Below are 15,888 nucleotides of genomic sequence, written 5' to 3'. Positions count from 1 at the left end.
TGTCCCTTTCACAAGGTGAAATACTGCAGTACTTCAGTGCTGTCTGTGGATGTGTCACCATTAGCATTTGAGTCGGTGTCACTTAAATCTCTACATTGTACTGGGTTATCTCTCTTAATTCCTACAGTTCTTGGAGCATTCCTTTTGCATTGACTATCTTAAATTATGCTCTCCAGAAGTGCAACTTGTGCTCCAAACATCAACAGAAGTTCAATCTGTGGACTGGACAAAGTCAGTCTGAAACAGAATCTGTGAAACACGTGTATCGTGTGGAAGTAAACTTAGCTCTGACTGTTTTGTTTCACAGACCAGGTCCAGTTGCATTGTGCTGCTTCCTTTTCAGTTCTGGCAGGAAGAGCGCTAGCGTTGTTGAGACAATTTGACCCATTGGCATTATTTCAGTGAGAATTGTTTTACAACTGTGCTAAGCTTGCAGGCAATTTTGTTAAATTACTTCTGATAATATTTACGGCTTCTAGAAAAAACTGTGGAGCAGTTATTTCTGGTTTTTAAATATTTAAAGTAAAAAAAATAAATTATGACAGTTTATGCTACATTTCATGAAAGATACACTGTACAGATATAGCTTAAGAGAAGCTAAGTATGTAAGTGCCCTCTCAACATCACTTTGATACTGAGTTGCCAAGGAATAAACCCTGGCATACTTTCAGAAAAGCATCCTTAGAACTATTGCAACACACAGCAGGTACGTAGGTGAAGAACAAGGAATGTCGTTTCTTGTTTTTCTCAGATTATCTAAGGCACATCCAGAAGGGAAGGGAGGTAATGAAGCAGAGTGCCAGGCCAAGCCGTGTCTCAGTTCTCTGCAAAAGTGATTTCCTGATTTGTTCCTCGTACCTGATGCATTATCAGTGACATAGATCAACATTGAAGTCTATGTAGTCAGCTGTTCTTCTGGCCTGCTGGCAAAGTCTTACTGATAAAAACAATGACAGAATGAAAAAGGTGATTCCAAATATATGTAATTTCTGCCAGTCACAGATGGGATTTCATAGATTGAAAAATAAAAGTATTTTTCTGGATACATATCTTCTCCTAATTTGTGTGCTGGAAGCATGTTACAAGCTAAAGAGATGCCAGAGCTTTTCAAAAAGATCCTAAGTAGCCATAAAAATAGACGATATTAGGAAGTCTAGTAGCACCCTCTTTACATATTTAAAAATAAAAATTAAATTAGAATAATTTTGTCAAGTTCCTAGAAGTTAAAAGGAACTATTATTCAAGTTTGATTTTTCAAACTTGAAATCCATCCTTTTGTACACATGAACACCAGGGCATCATAATTCACATTTTTATAGGATTAAGTTGTAGACTTTGGTGTATTGTATGAGAATCCAAAAGAGCTAGACTTGAAGAAGTGCAAAAACACGATCTACTTTTTTTTTTCCTTCCTGCTGTATTTTGCTTCATACTTGGAAAGAACTAAATTACTGTTGCTAAGTCCTGAGTGATACGATGGGAGTATGGAAATACCATGCTCAAGAACTGACATTTATCAGTTAAGTGGAGCTAAAATAGAAAAGAATGGCACTCGTACTGTAGGATTGTAATCAACACTTGCCTGTAGTTATTTGCATGCATCAGAATAGGCCTTTACTCTGGGAAAGTAAAAATAAAAGCAACAGTTGAACAACTGTAAACTGGTTGGGGAGGATGAAAAAAACAAGCTCCTCAAAAAACCCACCAAAAACCAAGAGGGACTTGCTGGAGGATTAAACTTACCAAAGATTAAACCAAGGATTAAACCTTGGATTGATCCTTACCAAGGATTAAACTTACCCATTTGAAGCTGGGGAGGGAAAAAACCTCTTCTTTACTTTTGTAAATACTTTTTGTAGGTTTTTCTGGAAAAAATAGTGTCTAATAAAAGTAAACAATGGAAATATTCACAGAGAACAATCCCAATATTTAAAATATAGTTAATTATTTAAACTATTTTAACTAATACCAAATAATGTATAAATTTTAGAAAACCTGTTTATCACCAAGATTTCTTTACACTTGTTTAACACCTGAGTTAGTGTTAGCCTATATCCGTGAGAGAACTTGCTGCTGAACTGAAGAACTAATAACCACTTAAACGTTAAAAGTTAAATTTTTTATGCTTTAAGTTTCTCGTAGGAAAAAAAAAAAAAATTTTATATAGCATCATTTTAATTTCATTTGATACACTGTGTGCTGCTTATTCATGTTGCTGACAGATTGAGGTGACCTAGCATGTTTCATGCTCTCTTTAAAAAATGGCTGGACAACTTGTCTACCTGCATATGTAGGCTACTACTGTACAAATTTCTACAAAACTTTTCAACAATTTGTGATGACAAGGAGCGCATCCGTACTCAATGTTAATCTTGCACCAGGTTTCTTTTTATTCATCTTTATAAAATATCTGATTTTTTTCCATTTTAAATGAAAGTGTTCTATAATATGTAATATTCTCCAAAATTCCGGATTCAAAAGTTCTGTATTGAACAACAGTATCAGCTTTTTTCTGTTTTAATCTGTCTTCTAAAGTGGCTGGATTTTCTTATCATTGGTCTAGGCTATGGAGTTGCTTGTGGAAAAAGCAATTAGCAGCGCTACTGGACCTCAGAGTCCTGGGGATGCACTGAGGAGAGTTTTTGAGTGTATATCTTCAGGAATCATCCTTAAAGGCAAGTTGCATTTGATCAGTGTCTGTATACTTACTTTCTAATTCAAAATCTGTAATCTTGGTTGAAATAAAGTGGAGGTGTGCTGCTAATTAGTATAACCATTGTAGGTGGTCCTGGCCTTTTGGACCCTTGTGAAAAAGATCCTTTTGATACACTTGCTGTAATGACAGATCAGCAACGAGAGGATATTACTTCGAGTGCACAGGTAAGGAAACATATATGTGAAGTAACTAAATTTGATGGCTGTTTTTTGGGGTGGTTTTTGTTTTGTGATTCGTTTTTCATTATTGTTGGTTGGTTGTTTTGTTTAATGGAGCTAGATGGTGGACATGACTTTTCCTGACAACCTTTGGCTGCTTCAGTGCAAGTCCAGCAGCTAAAACACATATACATTATTTTTAAGCTAAGATCATGGACTTTGTACCGAAGCAGCAAATATGACATGCACATTTTATTGTGTTTACTTCGTTGGGGGAAGGAAGAGGGGATGACGAGAGCTAAGGATAATATCATACACTGCTAATGTTCTCAGTAATTGTTTGACAAAGTACTCAAAATTTACATTTGTTTCTAACAGAAATTCCTTCTTTCTACCCTTTTTCTAGTTTGCACTGAGACTCCTTGCATTCCGTCAAATACACAAAGTTTTAGGAATGGATCCGTTACCACAGATGAATCAACGCTTCAACATCCATAATAATCGTAAAAGGAGAAGGGACAGTGATGGGGTTGATGGATTTGAAGCAGAAGGAAAAAAAGACAAAAAAGATTATGATAACTTTTAAAAATGCTTGTCATCAGTGCTAACATCTAAGGTGATAAAAAGTCCATTTGTTGCCTCGCTTTTACTTCATTCATAATAGTGTCTGTTTAAAACATCCAAAACCAACTTGGGAATTACATTTAGAAGAGAACAACCTAGCTCTTCTGTGTGATTCTGAATATTTTAATGGATGTACTATACCAGACAAATTATGGATGAAGAGACTGCAAATGGAAACTCTGTCACAGGAAAAAATAGTTTTCCCGCATTGCATTTCTTTCAATGTGTTGCTAACTTTAGTAACTTTTCTTCTTTTATGTTGATCTTTTTTGTTAACAAGTGCGTTGTCTTCTTATCTTGACTGTATTTAATGCAGCATTTGTGCTTTTGTTGCTATGTGTATTTTGACTTTTTATTTAGAAGTTTTTTGTTTGCCCTTGACACTAGTTTTATAAGTTACTTTGTTTTAGTATAAACTGTTCCCCTCCCAATTAATATCTTACAGAACTTTTTTTTGTAAAGTGAGACTGCAGGATTATATTTTTTTCCTAAATGTGAAGGGGTTACAACACATAATTATCCTGCCATTTGAGTGCTCAGAATTAAATGTTTTTGCCAATCTTGTGGCACTTGTCTCCTTAGTGTGATATAACGGTGTAATTAAGAAAAATTTGTGTTAATCTAATCAAGTTTGCTGTTAGTTATGCATTAGCAGTATAAAAGCTAATATATACAGTATGGTCTTGCAACAGTTTTAAAGCAGCTGCATAATTGATCAAAGTTTTGCATGATGTTTTTTGTTTTTAATAGAAGAGCTTTTAAAACTATAATTTAGGTAAAATGCGTAGATCTTTGTATGATTGACTTCGTGACATAGGGAGGCCAAAAAATAACTTTCTGAATTTCTTTTCTCAACATACAAGCAAAAGCGGGCATTTCCCATTTAGACAAAGTTAGTTATTCTTTTCAGTCAACTTTGTCGATATGATATTAATGCCTCTCAGCCCTTAAAATAAATGTTTGTCATATCAGTGCCTGTGAGGTTATTCCTGATAGCTCTTCCTGTATAAACTTTCTGTGATATTTTTCAATAATTCAAATTTTAAAAGTGAAGTATTACTGAAAAAGTGAAGGTTATAAAAAAAAAATCCCAGAAAATTATTTGATGTGGCCATAGTGTATGCTTATGTCTCTTTCAAAAAGCTAAATATAGCAGTGGTGTAAGTAAAAGTTACATCATACTGTTGATGTATGCTCTGGTACACAGGTGTGATTTGTTGTCACAGCACTACAGTGGAATACACAGATAAAAGCTAAAATCTATTAAATGACTAAAATTCATTATACAATGGAAACTGAAGTTTCACTCATTCCATTCAATGTGTATTGTGCTTTGTTGCAAACCCATGAACCACAGATTAACATAGACTAACATTCTGGTAATTAACTTTATCAATGGCTGTAGGAGACTATCACACATTACAAAGATCATTTGTTATTTCTGGTACTGTTTATTAAAAAAAGTTTTTGTTCCATTTTGAGGTCAAATTTATCTTTGACCTTCTTAATAAGTAACTCTTGGAGTAAGGGGATATTTCTGTTTGCAACACCTACTGCTAACAGCATGGGCCTGTAGAATAAAAATACAATATTTTAGAAAAATAGAGGGAGTCTGAAGACTTGAAGAAAAAATTAATACAGTGTTCTTCATGCATCAAGAGTGCAATTTTTAAGGGAGTGGTTATTAGTGGTTACCAAATAAAAGGAAAGCTTTCTAATTTCAGCATCAGAAACATAGAAAGCAGAAATGCTTTACTTTAAAAAAAATTGCACTTGTTTCTGTTGTCCAGTCTTGATTCATAGCTCCAAGCATATGCTTGTTCTTAGTCTTTTTTTAAGAGGATATTTTGCTGCCATGATGTCTAGTTAGCCATTACTATTTATTTTGAAAGCTACAGGTGCTATTCATGTGGCTTGTTCAACTCCACACCAAAGTTTCTTTCCTCATAAAACAAACTTGTCTGTTCAGGCATGTGACCCTAAAATTTAGGATTCAAAAAAGTCAAAGATGTGTTTTGGATTTCCTGTGTTTTTGTTCTACTGGCCTTTAACTCTTAACCAGTTTCTGGATCTTTTGAAATATTGTATACTTAACGTGATTCCACATTAAACATGAAGCTGTGACCATGATTTTTGTGCTGTGTGGTGAAGAGTGAATTTGCAGTTTGTTTCCAGTTTTCCTGCCCATTTTAATGGGCCGTTTTAGGTAACTTCTGATTCTTGTTAATCTAAGAACAACGGGAAAACAAGGTTTTAAAACAAGTACAGAGCTAGCTTTGACTTTAAATATTACATTGTGCACTTAAGAAGACAAAACCAAGACAAAATAATCAATTTATGAACAAGTAATAATTTTCATGTCTTGTGTTCTGGTAATCCTAGTGGTTTACTAATCAGCAGTGTTTTGCTCTCTTACACAGCGAAGTGTGTGTTAAATCTCAAAATCCCAGACACCATGGTCATCATACACAAAAGAGAAATGCACACAGCAATGATTTTCCCATCAGTGCTCACCTTAGAGGAACAGTTTGTGAAAGTGTGAGCTGTGCTGTTTTGAAGCTTTTTTCAAACTTTCGCTTGTCTTCCTAGTTTATGAGTGTGTCCTGTCTGTGAGCACTGTGGTTTTGCATGGACTCCAGTGTAGAGGTATTGCTGGAAATTAAAGTCTGTTGGACATAGTCCATCAACTTCTTCCCCTATTACAAAATTCTAGATGAGCTGCTAATCTTACAGAGCTATTGAATGCGATGGGTTCATTTGCTGCTTCTGTTTCTAGGCCTATTTCAGTACTCAGAAGTCATTTAATAGTACTTAAAGCAGCTGTACCTAGCAACTTTCTGAGAGTTGGAATCAACTTTAAATATTTCTGCAACAGTTTGTATGCATATTTAACATTCTCGTTGCTAGTTGAATATCTGCTGGTCATTAGTCTGTTAAGTATTCACACAATGCTGAACTCATTTATTTGTTAAGCAACTAAGACTTGTTTGAACTACCCAAATGGATTTTAATAGTATAGCATTAATAAGGGGGGGGAAGGGGGAGGGAAGGGGAGGAAGTAGCAGGCACAATCTGCAGTGTGTTTTTCCATTTGCATAGTAGGTTTACAAAGAACAGTGATAGATTCAACAAAAACATCTGTTTTCCTTCTGTTTGTTGTTGGTTTTTTTTTCCTCTGACAGCTGTAAGCCAAAGCCCTTTCTAGCCAAAAAGGCTAGCAAATTAAATTTCTCCCAAGATATTATTTTATGAATCTTCTCAACAGTTCTTTTTTCTTTCAGTGTGGTGTTTCTCAGCCTTTTTAAAATGAAAGAGACATCTAGTCTTTTGGGGAGGAAAAAAAAATCCAAGGAGTGTCATCTACAGAGTTATCCCAATGATTTTGATTTACATCCAAATAAAAATCAGGCTTCATTCTGTAAATATCTTAATTTGTATTCTCACATTTTGTTCCACTTTCTAACTTGGATTATAAAAATGTGCATATAGATTCTGAGTACTAAGATAATTTTGCTGTTGTTTATTGAACTGCTTTCTGATGTTTTACAGTTTGCATTTTAAGAAATGCTGCCCTAATAATACTTGGCAAGCGTAAAGTTCCTCACAGGGTAGAGGTGGTTGTTTTTCATGAGTACATGACTGGCAGCTGTTGCTGCGGATTTTATCCTGTACAGTGCACACTTCTCCATTTAACATAGCCTTAACATATCTGCCTTAGCAAGAGTCATCATTAAGACTTGTCATCTTTAATACGTGTGCTTTCTTAAACTATTTTTGCAAAGCTGTGGCCATGAATATTTATTCTGAAGCCAGTGATTCATTTATCACAGGGTAGTTTAAAGCCGATCAGCTTTTTGAGGCTCAGCCTAGCTTAAATTCTTTCACATGTTGTCTATATCAATCCTAGTTCAGGCTGATATCCTAAATCCAGAGAAACATACAATGGCATCAAGAAACCTTTATGGATTTCTGAAGTTTCTCTGTATTTAAACATCTAAGATTACAGAATGGAATAACTGACCAAGAGAAAATAAAACACTTTTTCTACAGCAAAAGGTTACTTTAGCTTTAAAAGAGAGACAAAAAGCCTCTTATTTCTACATGAGAATCGCAGACCTTGCTCTTTATGTAAGCTTTTTTCTTTCCTTTTCTGCATGCTGCATCATGTTTGTATTAATTGTATGCATATATGATTAGGAAGTTCTGTCCAGAATATATAAGATAGCATTATCACAGGCTTCACTGCTGACATACTTCTAAATTTGCCATGGTCTGCTCGTTATGCGAGTTAATGTCTTCTTACCAAGACAGTGAGCTGAGCTGCACTGCTAACAATGCAAGTGAGAGCAATATGGGAGAGAGGAAGGTGCCTGAATACTCATGTTTACTGTCTTTTTACCTGTTCCTGGGGTGCATGCTTCCCCAAAAGGGAACGGGTTTCTCAGAGGTCCAGGCCCATGGCTGCCAGTGCCATGTGGATACGTCAGTATGTCTTGGGACATCTAGAATGGCACTGTTTAGGTAACTATGATGTGCTTAACACGTGAGAGGAAAGTGCAGATGCTTTTACAAATTCGAGCCAGTATGATCCAGAGTGTTTCCAGTATAGCGAAACTTCAAGAAGGTGAGATAATCATGAAGGAAGCATTGTGGTATCAGCAATGGAGTGTGCGTGATGCACTTAAGTGCCTATGATAATTAAATGCCATCCCAATTTTTCCCAGTAACTGCAGTAATTTTTTTTAGTGTGTTTTCTAAGTGGAGAGGGAATAGAATAGCAGCAGAACAGAATATTTCCATTGGAAGGACCTACAATGATCACCTACTCCAACTGCCTGACCATTTCAGGACTGACTGACCAGAAGTTACAGCAGGTTTTTCAGGGCCTTGTCCAAATGCCCCTTAAGCACTGACAGGCTCGGGGCATGGACCACCTCTCCAGGAGGCCTGTTCCAGTGTTTGGTAAAGAAATGCTGCCTCATGTGCAGTCCGAACCTCCCCTGATGTAGCTTTGAATGTTTGCCACGTGTCCTGTCACTGGATCCCAGGGAGAAGAGCTCAGCATCTCCCTCTCCACATCCCCTCCTCAGGAAGCTGTAGAGAGCAATGAGGTCGCCCCTCAGCCTCCTCTTCTCCAAACTGGACAAGCCCAAAGTCCTCAGCCACTCCTCACAGGACATCCCTTCAGCCTTTCCAGCAGCTGTGTTGCTCTTCTCTGGACGCATTCAAGGACTTCCGCGTCCTTCTTAAATGGTGGGCTCAGAGCTGCACACAGTGCTCAAGGTGAATCCAGTAGGACAGTCCCCTCTTCTGACCGCTGGTTATCCCATGTTTGGTGCTCCCCAGGATGGGGTTTCCCTCTTGGCTGCCAGGGCACACGCTGCTGATCATGTTGAGCTGCTGTCGACCAGCACCCCCAGGTCTCTTTCTGCAGGGCTGCTCTCCAGCCACCCCTCTCCCAGTCTGCACTGGTGCCCAGCACTGCGCTGTGCTGGGTGCAGAATCCAGTTGTTAAATTTCATCCCATTAATGATTGCCCAGTGCTCCAGTCTATCCCAATTTCTCTTCAAGACAACTTGTCCCTCAAGAGAGTCAACAGCACCTTGCAGTCTGGATCATCAGCAAACTTGCCACTGGTGCATTCAATTCCTGCATCCAGATCATTGATAAATACATTAAACAGAACTTGTACATGACTTTCCCTTTATTTGTCATATGGAGCAAACAGCTTGTTGCTGGTTGTCTCTCCACAAATTTTCATTCCCAAATGTGTTGTTTCTGACAATGTGTCCTGTTTTAAGTTCATGGTTGTTTTGTGGTCTTTCATGTAACCAAGGGCCCACACATTTTAGCAGGAAAAGGCCTGCTCTTCCCAGCCTTTTTCCCTTTTCATGGTCAGTCACCTCAATAGCTGCATTTTTCCAGTGAAAAGTAGTCTTTGAGTGAATTAAAACTTTGAGAAGAGAGAAGAAAGTGTGTGGGGAGGAAAGTATCAGAAAGAACAGAACTGATTAAATCGGTCCAACTGAAGAAATAAAATGAGGAAAGCCCTTAGAGAGCTACATTAAAAATGAAAGAAAAGTTACATCAAGTAGTAAGCCAGGCAACTACACACTATGAAGATGGTATGGGAAAATGAAGAAAAGTGCTCTATTTCATGCAGAGAGAACACCTAGTCCAGTATGTCATTTGCCACCCATGCAGCAACTGCAGTGCTGCACAAAAAAAAAGACAGAAATAAATAGAAATGCCAGGTGACAGAGGAGGTTGAGACTGCAGTGGTTTGGGCCAGGTGTTAATGAATGTTACATGAAATGTCACTGCAAATGGGCTGGGAGGAAAGGTGAAGGGGAAAGATGAAGAGAAGGGACTGACCTTCCATGCATCTGTCCTGCTTCTCAGAGAAAACTGTACATCTGGTGCCCATGCCTTGCTGCCTTACCCGTGGCTGAAGAGGGCAGCGTCAGAAGAGCGTGAGCACACTTCTCCAAACACTTGGAGACCAAAAATGCTGCACAGCCAAAAATAAAAAATGCCGTGTTGTGCAGCAAGTCAACATGCTGTGCTGGACTCGCGTTTGAAATGTCTCTGTGCTCAAAACAGCAGAGAGCGCTGCGTCGTTAGCAGTAGGTTCCACTGGGAAGGCAGCACTGTAATAACTTCCACCTTGCTGTGACAAGCACGAAGAGAAAACCGATGTTTCAGCCACTCCAGCATTCCTCTCTGTTGCCAAAGAATGCAGTATTTATTTGAAAGAGTTTTGAAATAATAAATAAATAAGATGCAGCAAAGTTGCCATGGCAGCAAAATCCAATATAAAATCTCTGCTCATGCATCAGAACAGAGCAGTGGTTAGAAACACAATCATGACTATCTCACGAGGAAATTAGAAGTAAATACTTTTAGAGGTAAAGAAATGAAGCATTTCAGTGTAGGCACAGGAGAAGGGAGGAAAAAAGATTCCATTTGCCCAGGGTCAATGGGGGTCTGCAAAGAAGAAATGTGCTATAGAAATTCTCCCAAGTAAGAGGTTCTGCTGAGGAAGGTAACCTGAGAAAGAGTTTGTAAAGACAGACTTGAGAAACCATGTGTCAGAAGAGTACATCTGACACTTCATTTGGAACAGGAGGAGACGGACATTTCAGATGCAATTCTGCATTTTTGCTTTCTTGCATCCATTTCTCAAGAAACTTCTTGCAGCTGCTACCAGGGGTGACTTCAGGGCAATAGATTCAGGATAAGCATTCCTCATATGGCAATAGTAAATCACAAACCAGGATTCTGGATGCTTTAACTAATGTCCCCAGCATGTTCTCCAGCATATCCAGAGGCACAAGATGTGCCAATTTACAAGCTGTGTGACCAGTTCAGAGCTTCTTTTACAGGAACAGCCAGGGCTGAGGTGTCTCCTAAGGAGCAGTGAAGCAGAGTGAGAGAAAACAGACCTCAAAGCCAAGGGCTTGCAACAAAGTCCACACAATAAACTTTCACTGACCCTCTGCTGGTTTATATATTCTCCCTGAGGAACAGTCTGCCTACAAATGTCACCCACACATCAGAAAATAATAGAAGATTTAAAATAACTTATTTCTTTGGAAAAACCCTCAGGAGTTCTGGAAGCGCAGGTCATTTCTGGAGTCCCTGAGACACTGAGATGTGCCAAATTCCCATGCAGCTGTTAAGCATATGTTTTAATTCTAGAAAGTTTGGTAAAGAAGCTTTCTAATGGCTTGCAGCTGAAGACCGCAGCAATTCTGGAGAAAAATGTTCTCATAAATCAAATATAGTTGCTAGCAGGGAAGAATACATAGCTTGATAAGATGTCTTCTATAGGATATGCTGCTTCTACAAGGTTTGCTGGTTCAAAGGTTCGTTTTTCTTAGCCAAATAAAGGTTTACCTTGCTTATACAAAGGTCTTTTTGGACTCGGGGACAAAAATGGGAAGCTAGAGTCAGCCTCTAGACTCACATTTGTGGTTTACCATTAGCTTCTGCTAAAGAGCATGTAGTAGGAGTAGGTTTGTGCCTGTTTCTTAAATTATCTGGGCTGGAATTTTTAGTTACAGCAGCTATATGGGAGCTGGGGATGACAGCACAAGCATTTAGCAGGTTGGCTCCTGTCAGTACCCCAGATATGTGGGTATTGACTCACACATGCATTTTTCATTAGGAAATCAAAGCCAAGATCATGTCAAAGGCCTGGTAGGCAAAGTAAATCAAGCACATGTTTTGTTTCAGTCATGCACTGGATACAGTTTTCACTGCTAAAGGAAAGAACAGAAGAGACAAGATGCTGCTAGCAAAAGCTTTGAGTCTCTATGTGTGCTTCACAAAGAGGCTACTGTCTAGGCCTAATACTGAGTATTTCTCCCTACGGATACACTAGAACCTGCCTGTCCTGTAGCCTGTGACTCGGACACTGGTGGATGGCCCTCACTGGCTTCTCTCCTCCCAGAGCAGGAGTCCTCATGGCCAGTGGGAAGAGTCCCAGGAGGCACAGCAATTTAACTAGACAGACCACATTCCCAGCTGGTGATGGACAGCTGGAAGTCTTCCCCAAGGACCCTCCATCCACATTATGTTTGGAGAAGTTACTTGGGCAGAAAGAATTTGGGCCACCGAGTAATTCCAGCAAGGACCTGTTGGCAGCTTTTTCTACCACCCAGCTCAGCGACTGGCATCCAAATCAGGAGCTGAATGTCAGTCTTTTATTTTCTGGGGTTTATTCCAAGGCAAACAATCAATTCAAGCTCTTTGCAGTCAGGAAGACCGTGTATCCATTTATCTTTCTTGTTTTTTAAGAGCTGATGATCCTTAGCACCTCCCTTTGGACTGCAGGTTGAGAAGAACTGAGGGTGAGAGATGAGCCATGGTTTAACTCTGCCTCTCATCCAGCTGTGGCGTAGGCTTTCCCATGGTATGGATGGGCTTTGGCTCACCCTTTGGGCACTGTTAAGGAAAGAAGTGTCCAGCCTGAAGTAATTTGGATTCACAGCCTTTTGGAGAATAAAAGGAAGCAGTTCACCACACAACAAAGAAGTCTGTGTGTGCCCATGAACAAGTAATTGTGTTTGCTTTCAAGAGAGCTAAAAAAAGGTGGGGAACTTCCCTAGCTCCTGTGTTCTTGTTTCTGATACCCATGCTTCCTTGGGTGAGCAGAGTTATTAGTTACTCACTTCCTCTTCTCTCACTTGTAGCTAAGAAAAGGAGATTATTTTGCTAGTAGATGTGAGATGCTCTGACTCTGTTTTCCACCCTCAAGTTTAAAACATGTAATTCCCAGCTGCGTCTCTATGACTAAAGTAAACACTCTGGTTCAGGGTGTGTTCTCGGCAGTTAATGCCTCTGACCTGCTCTTCATTGTATACTTGTTAATTTAGTCTTACACTTTTCTGCATTCATGTTTTGACACTCTGCACCCCAAATGGCAGAGGAACCTTGCTGGTAAGTGGTGAGATGCCCCCATGGTCCCTCTCCATAACCTTTGAATATCTAGATTATCACTTGACCAAGACTTAGATTTTCAGTTTGCTTACTAGCTCTGGAAGGCAGTTGCAGAAAAACAAACAAACAAAACAACAACAAAAACGCATTCAGTAATTAGGGGATGGACACAAAATTGCAATGGTCTGTATTGCTGCCACTGAAGTAACTGCTGTTTGCCATCTGAGTCATGAACTGGTCGCGTGGAACCCCCCAGATGGCTTTACTTAAGAAGTAAAATGCATCTCTTCAACAACCTTCAGGGAGGAGCTGGGCACATCGTGTCCCAGGACTGAGACACATGATGGTGCACGAGTCAGAGCAGAAGGTTTCATCTGAGGAAGGCTGCTGTAGAGCTCCTTTCCCTTGACTAGGGGAAATTCACACAAAATCTCCCCAAATAAATTAGGTTCTCATAACAATGAATAGAAAACTTTGCTTACGAAATGAAAACACACAATACAGTCAGTAAAGAAAGAACACTGCAACAAAGATAAAAGATAAAGAATTCATGGAGGACAGTGTTACGCAATCTGTGACCATATAAATGAGAACGGAAACAAATGGTTATATTCCACAGCTCTAAATGTTACCTTGGAGTTCACTATGAAGGTGCCAGACTGTGAAGGATGAAATCTGAACCAAGTTTGGAAACTAAGTCCCAAAGGACACCTGAAAGTACCAGCAGATGAAAATGTCAATGTAAATCCAGTGCTAAAAGCATCATCTTAGAGTAGAGCCCCTCCTTTTATCTTCTTCTTTTGTTAATAGGTTTGTCTTAATTTGCAAAAAGCTAACATTCATGACTTGTAGTAGGAAGTTATCTTAGCCTGTGGAAAGCAGAGATATCTGCTGGCTGTTCATAAGAAGACCCATTTGCTGACCTTTCCTCAAACACATCACAGTACGTTCCTGATTTCGAATTTTTTCTTTGGTAGTTTCCAGTAATCTGACTTCCATCTTCGCCTTAAGTCTTCTACATTTCTTACATACTGATTTCAGCTACTTCAATATGGTCTCACACTGTTTAATATACTAAGCCCTAAACTGAGTTATTTAATTGAACAGTAGAAGTAGGTAGTATCAGACCTAGCATATGTGGTCAGTCTCTGTATAACAGAGGCAAATCCAACACTTTTGGGACACCTGCCTTCTAAGCATGCACAGGCACCTGTGATGCTCTAGGAAGTGTCTGACTAATTGTGCATTTACTACAGAAATATCCAGATTTCTACACCTAAGGGCAATCGTTCTGGTAATGCCAGACAAGTGGGGGGGAAAAAAAAAAAAATCTTAAAATTCTACCCAGGTAGCTTTTCAGGACTGAATAAGAAGATCAGGGAGCCTTGATAAATGGTAACTTTGTGGGATTCTCTTTCCAGCTGCTACTTCAAAATCTTACCCGTGTCACCACTAGAGGTGCGTTTATGATAAGCAGTGTCCAGACCTGGATCCAGCTGTGGTGCGGGGCCAAAGGGGGGCACAGCTGCCAAGTCCTGCCAGTGGTTTATCATCCTGGAACAGAAGCTCCGCACACATCAGTGCCTTTGCAGGTCTATGGAAGGGCAAAGCCTCCCTTTATTTTCTTCAGAAGTAGTAAATAGGAAGCAGAATTTCAGATGTAGTCATGCAAGTACCCTCAACACTCAGGCATGGCTTTAACATTAATTCTTTTCACCCACCTACCCTACACCAAATTGCCCACAACGTATGATGATCTGCACCCCTGCCCAAGGCACCGAGGCTGACAAAGCCCCAGGCTCAGCAAAGCTGAAATGTGGTATAAAGCTGTATTCAGTGATCTTTGCCAACTGCGCTCCAGATACTGCCTAGGAGAATGCCTTATCCAGGCTACTCACTTCCCAGAGCCAAAGCAACCCTGATGAGGAGGACTGCCACAAAGGAAAATATGAGATACGGCTTGTTGTAGTTAAGAGGATCCCTGAAAGAAAACTGATAGGAAAGCTGCAAACAGCTCCTTTGTGGCTCCCCTCCATCAGCTGTTCCCACCAAGCCTGGGCACAGCTGAGAATTCAGCCCAGAGAATTAGTCAAATTAATGGCATGTAAGTTTTTTAAACAAAGCATTCTCTGTTCATGGGAAGAGCAGAGCTGGTCTGTGAGTTTCCCTTCTGCAGACAGCTTTAAAGGTAAGTACTATGATTATATTTTTAGAAAGAATGCAAAGATCAGGACAAAATGGGGGCAGTGAAATGCCATATGTTCTTGATCCACCACAGAAAAATTAGAACTTGGCTTTAAAAAAAGTTTTGCTTTTCTTCATTAGCATGACTGTCATTGACATACACATAAAATGGAACAAAATTAAATTATATGATTTTATAAGCTCACTTTTTAATGTTTTGATGTGGGTTTTGTTGTTGTTTTTTAATGGACAGAAAGTCATTGGCAGCAGGGAACAAAACTTCCCATTTGGAAGTCATGTGTGAAGATGGATCCTGTTAATACATCATCCCAGGAAACTTCAATTTGCTGCAGAAATGATTTTTTAAAAGGCCTTTGTTAGTGACGAGGACAATTCCAAACGATACAACACTGAACCATCTTATTTCCTCATGGGGAGGGGGTGACTCAGAAAAACACTACAGAGTGAAAATTCTGGACGGAGGGAGCACATGAAAATAATAGAAAAGTTAATATATAAATACATAAATGAGAGGCAGCAGATGACTATGAGGGGACACAAAGATGAGGTGGGAAGGAGTACACTCGGAAAGGCCAACTTCAGCCTCCCCAAGGTGCCCTGAGCACTGGCTGCTCTGTTGAGGCTGTTTCTGTATAAGGCTTTTGTTTGGTTACCCCATTACCTTCAGAAGGAGCCTGATTCCCCTCCACTGACTGCAAGGGGAATCTACGGAGACAAGGTGGCTGGGCTGAAGCTGGCTTT

The 15,888-nt window shown here is 39.5% G+C and overlaps 1 protein-coding gene across 2 annotated transcripts in view; it reads left to right on the top strand.

The window, feature by feature from the left end:
• ZFR (zinc finger RNA binding protein) overlaps positions 1 to 6,513 on the top strand; it is a 43,865-nt gene extending 37,352 nt beyond the window's left edge. For both annotated transcript variants that reach the window (XM_065656601.1, XM_065656600.1), the window contains exons 18-20: positions 2,564 to 2,675; positions 2,783 to 2,880; positions 3,281 to 6,513. In XM_065656601.1, the coding sequence (XP_065512673.1) occupies positions 2,564 to 2,675; positions 2,783 to 2,880; positions 3,281 to 3,460 (390 nt within the window). In that variant the 3' untranslated portion in view covers positions 3,461 to 6,513. The remainder of the gene's footprint in view (positions 1 to 2,563; positions 2,676 to 2,782; positions 2,881 to 3,280) is intronic.
• Positions 6,514 to 15,888: the final 9,375 nt, after the last annotated feature.

This window comes from Caloenas nicobarica, chromosome Z, assembly GCF_036013445.1.
Source record: "Caloenas nicobarica isolate bCalNic1 chromosome Z, bCalNic1.hap1, whole genome shotgun sequence".
Classification (NCBI taxonomy): domain Eukaryota; kingdom Metazoa; phylum Chordata; class Aves; order Columbiformes; family Columbidae; genus Caloenas; species Caloenas nicobarica.
Note: the sequence above shows the minus strand (reverse complement) of the source record. Positions and strands in the feature narration are given on the sequence as shown.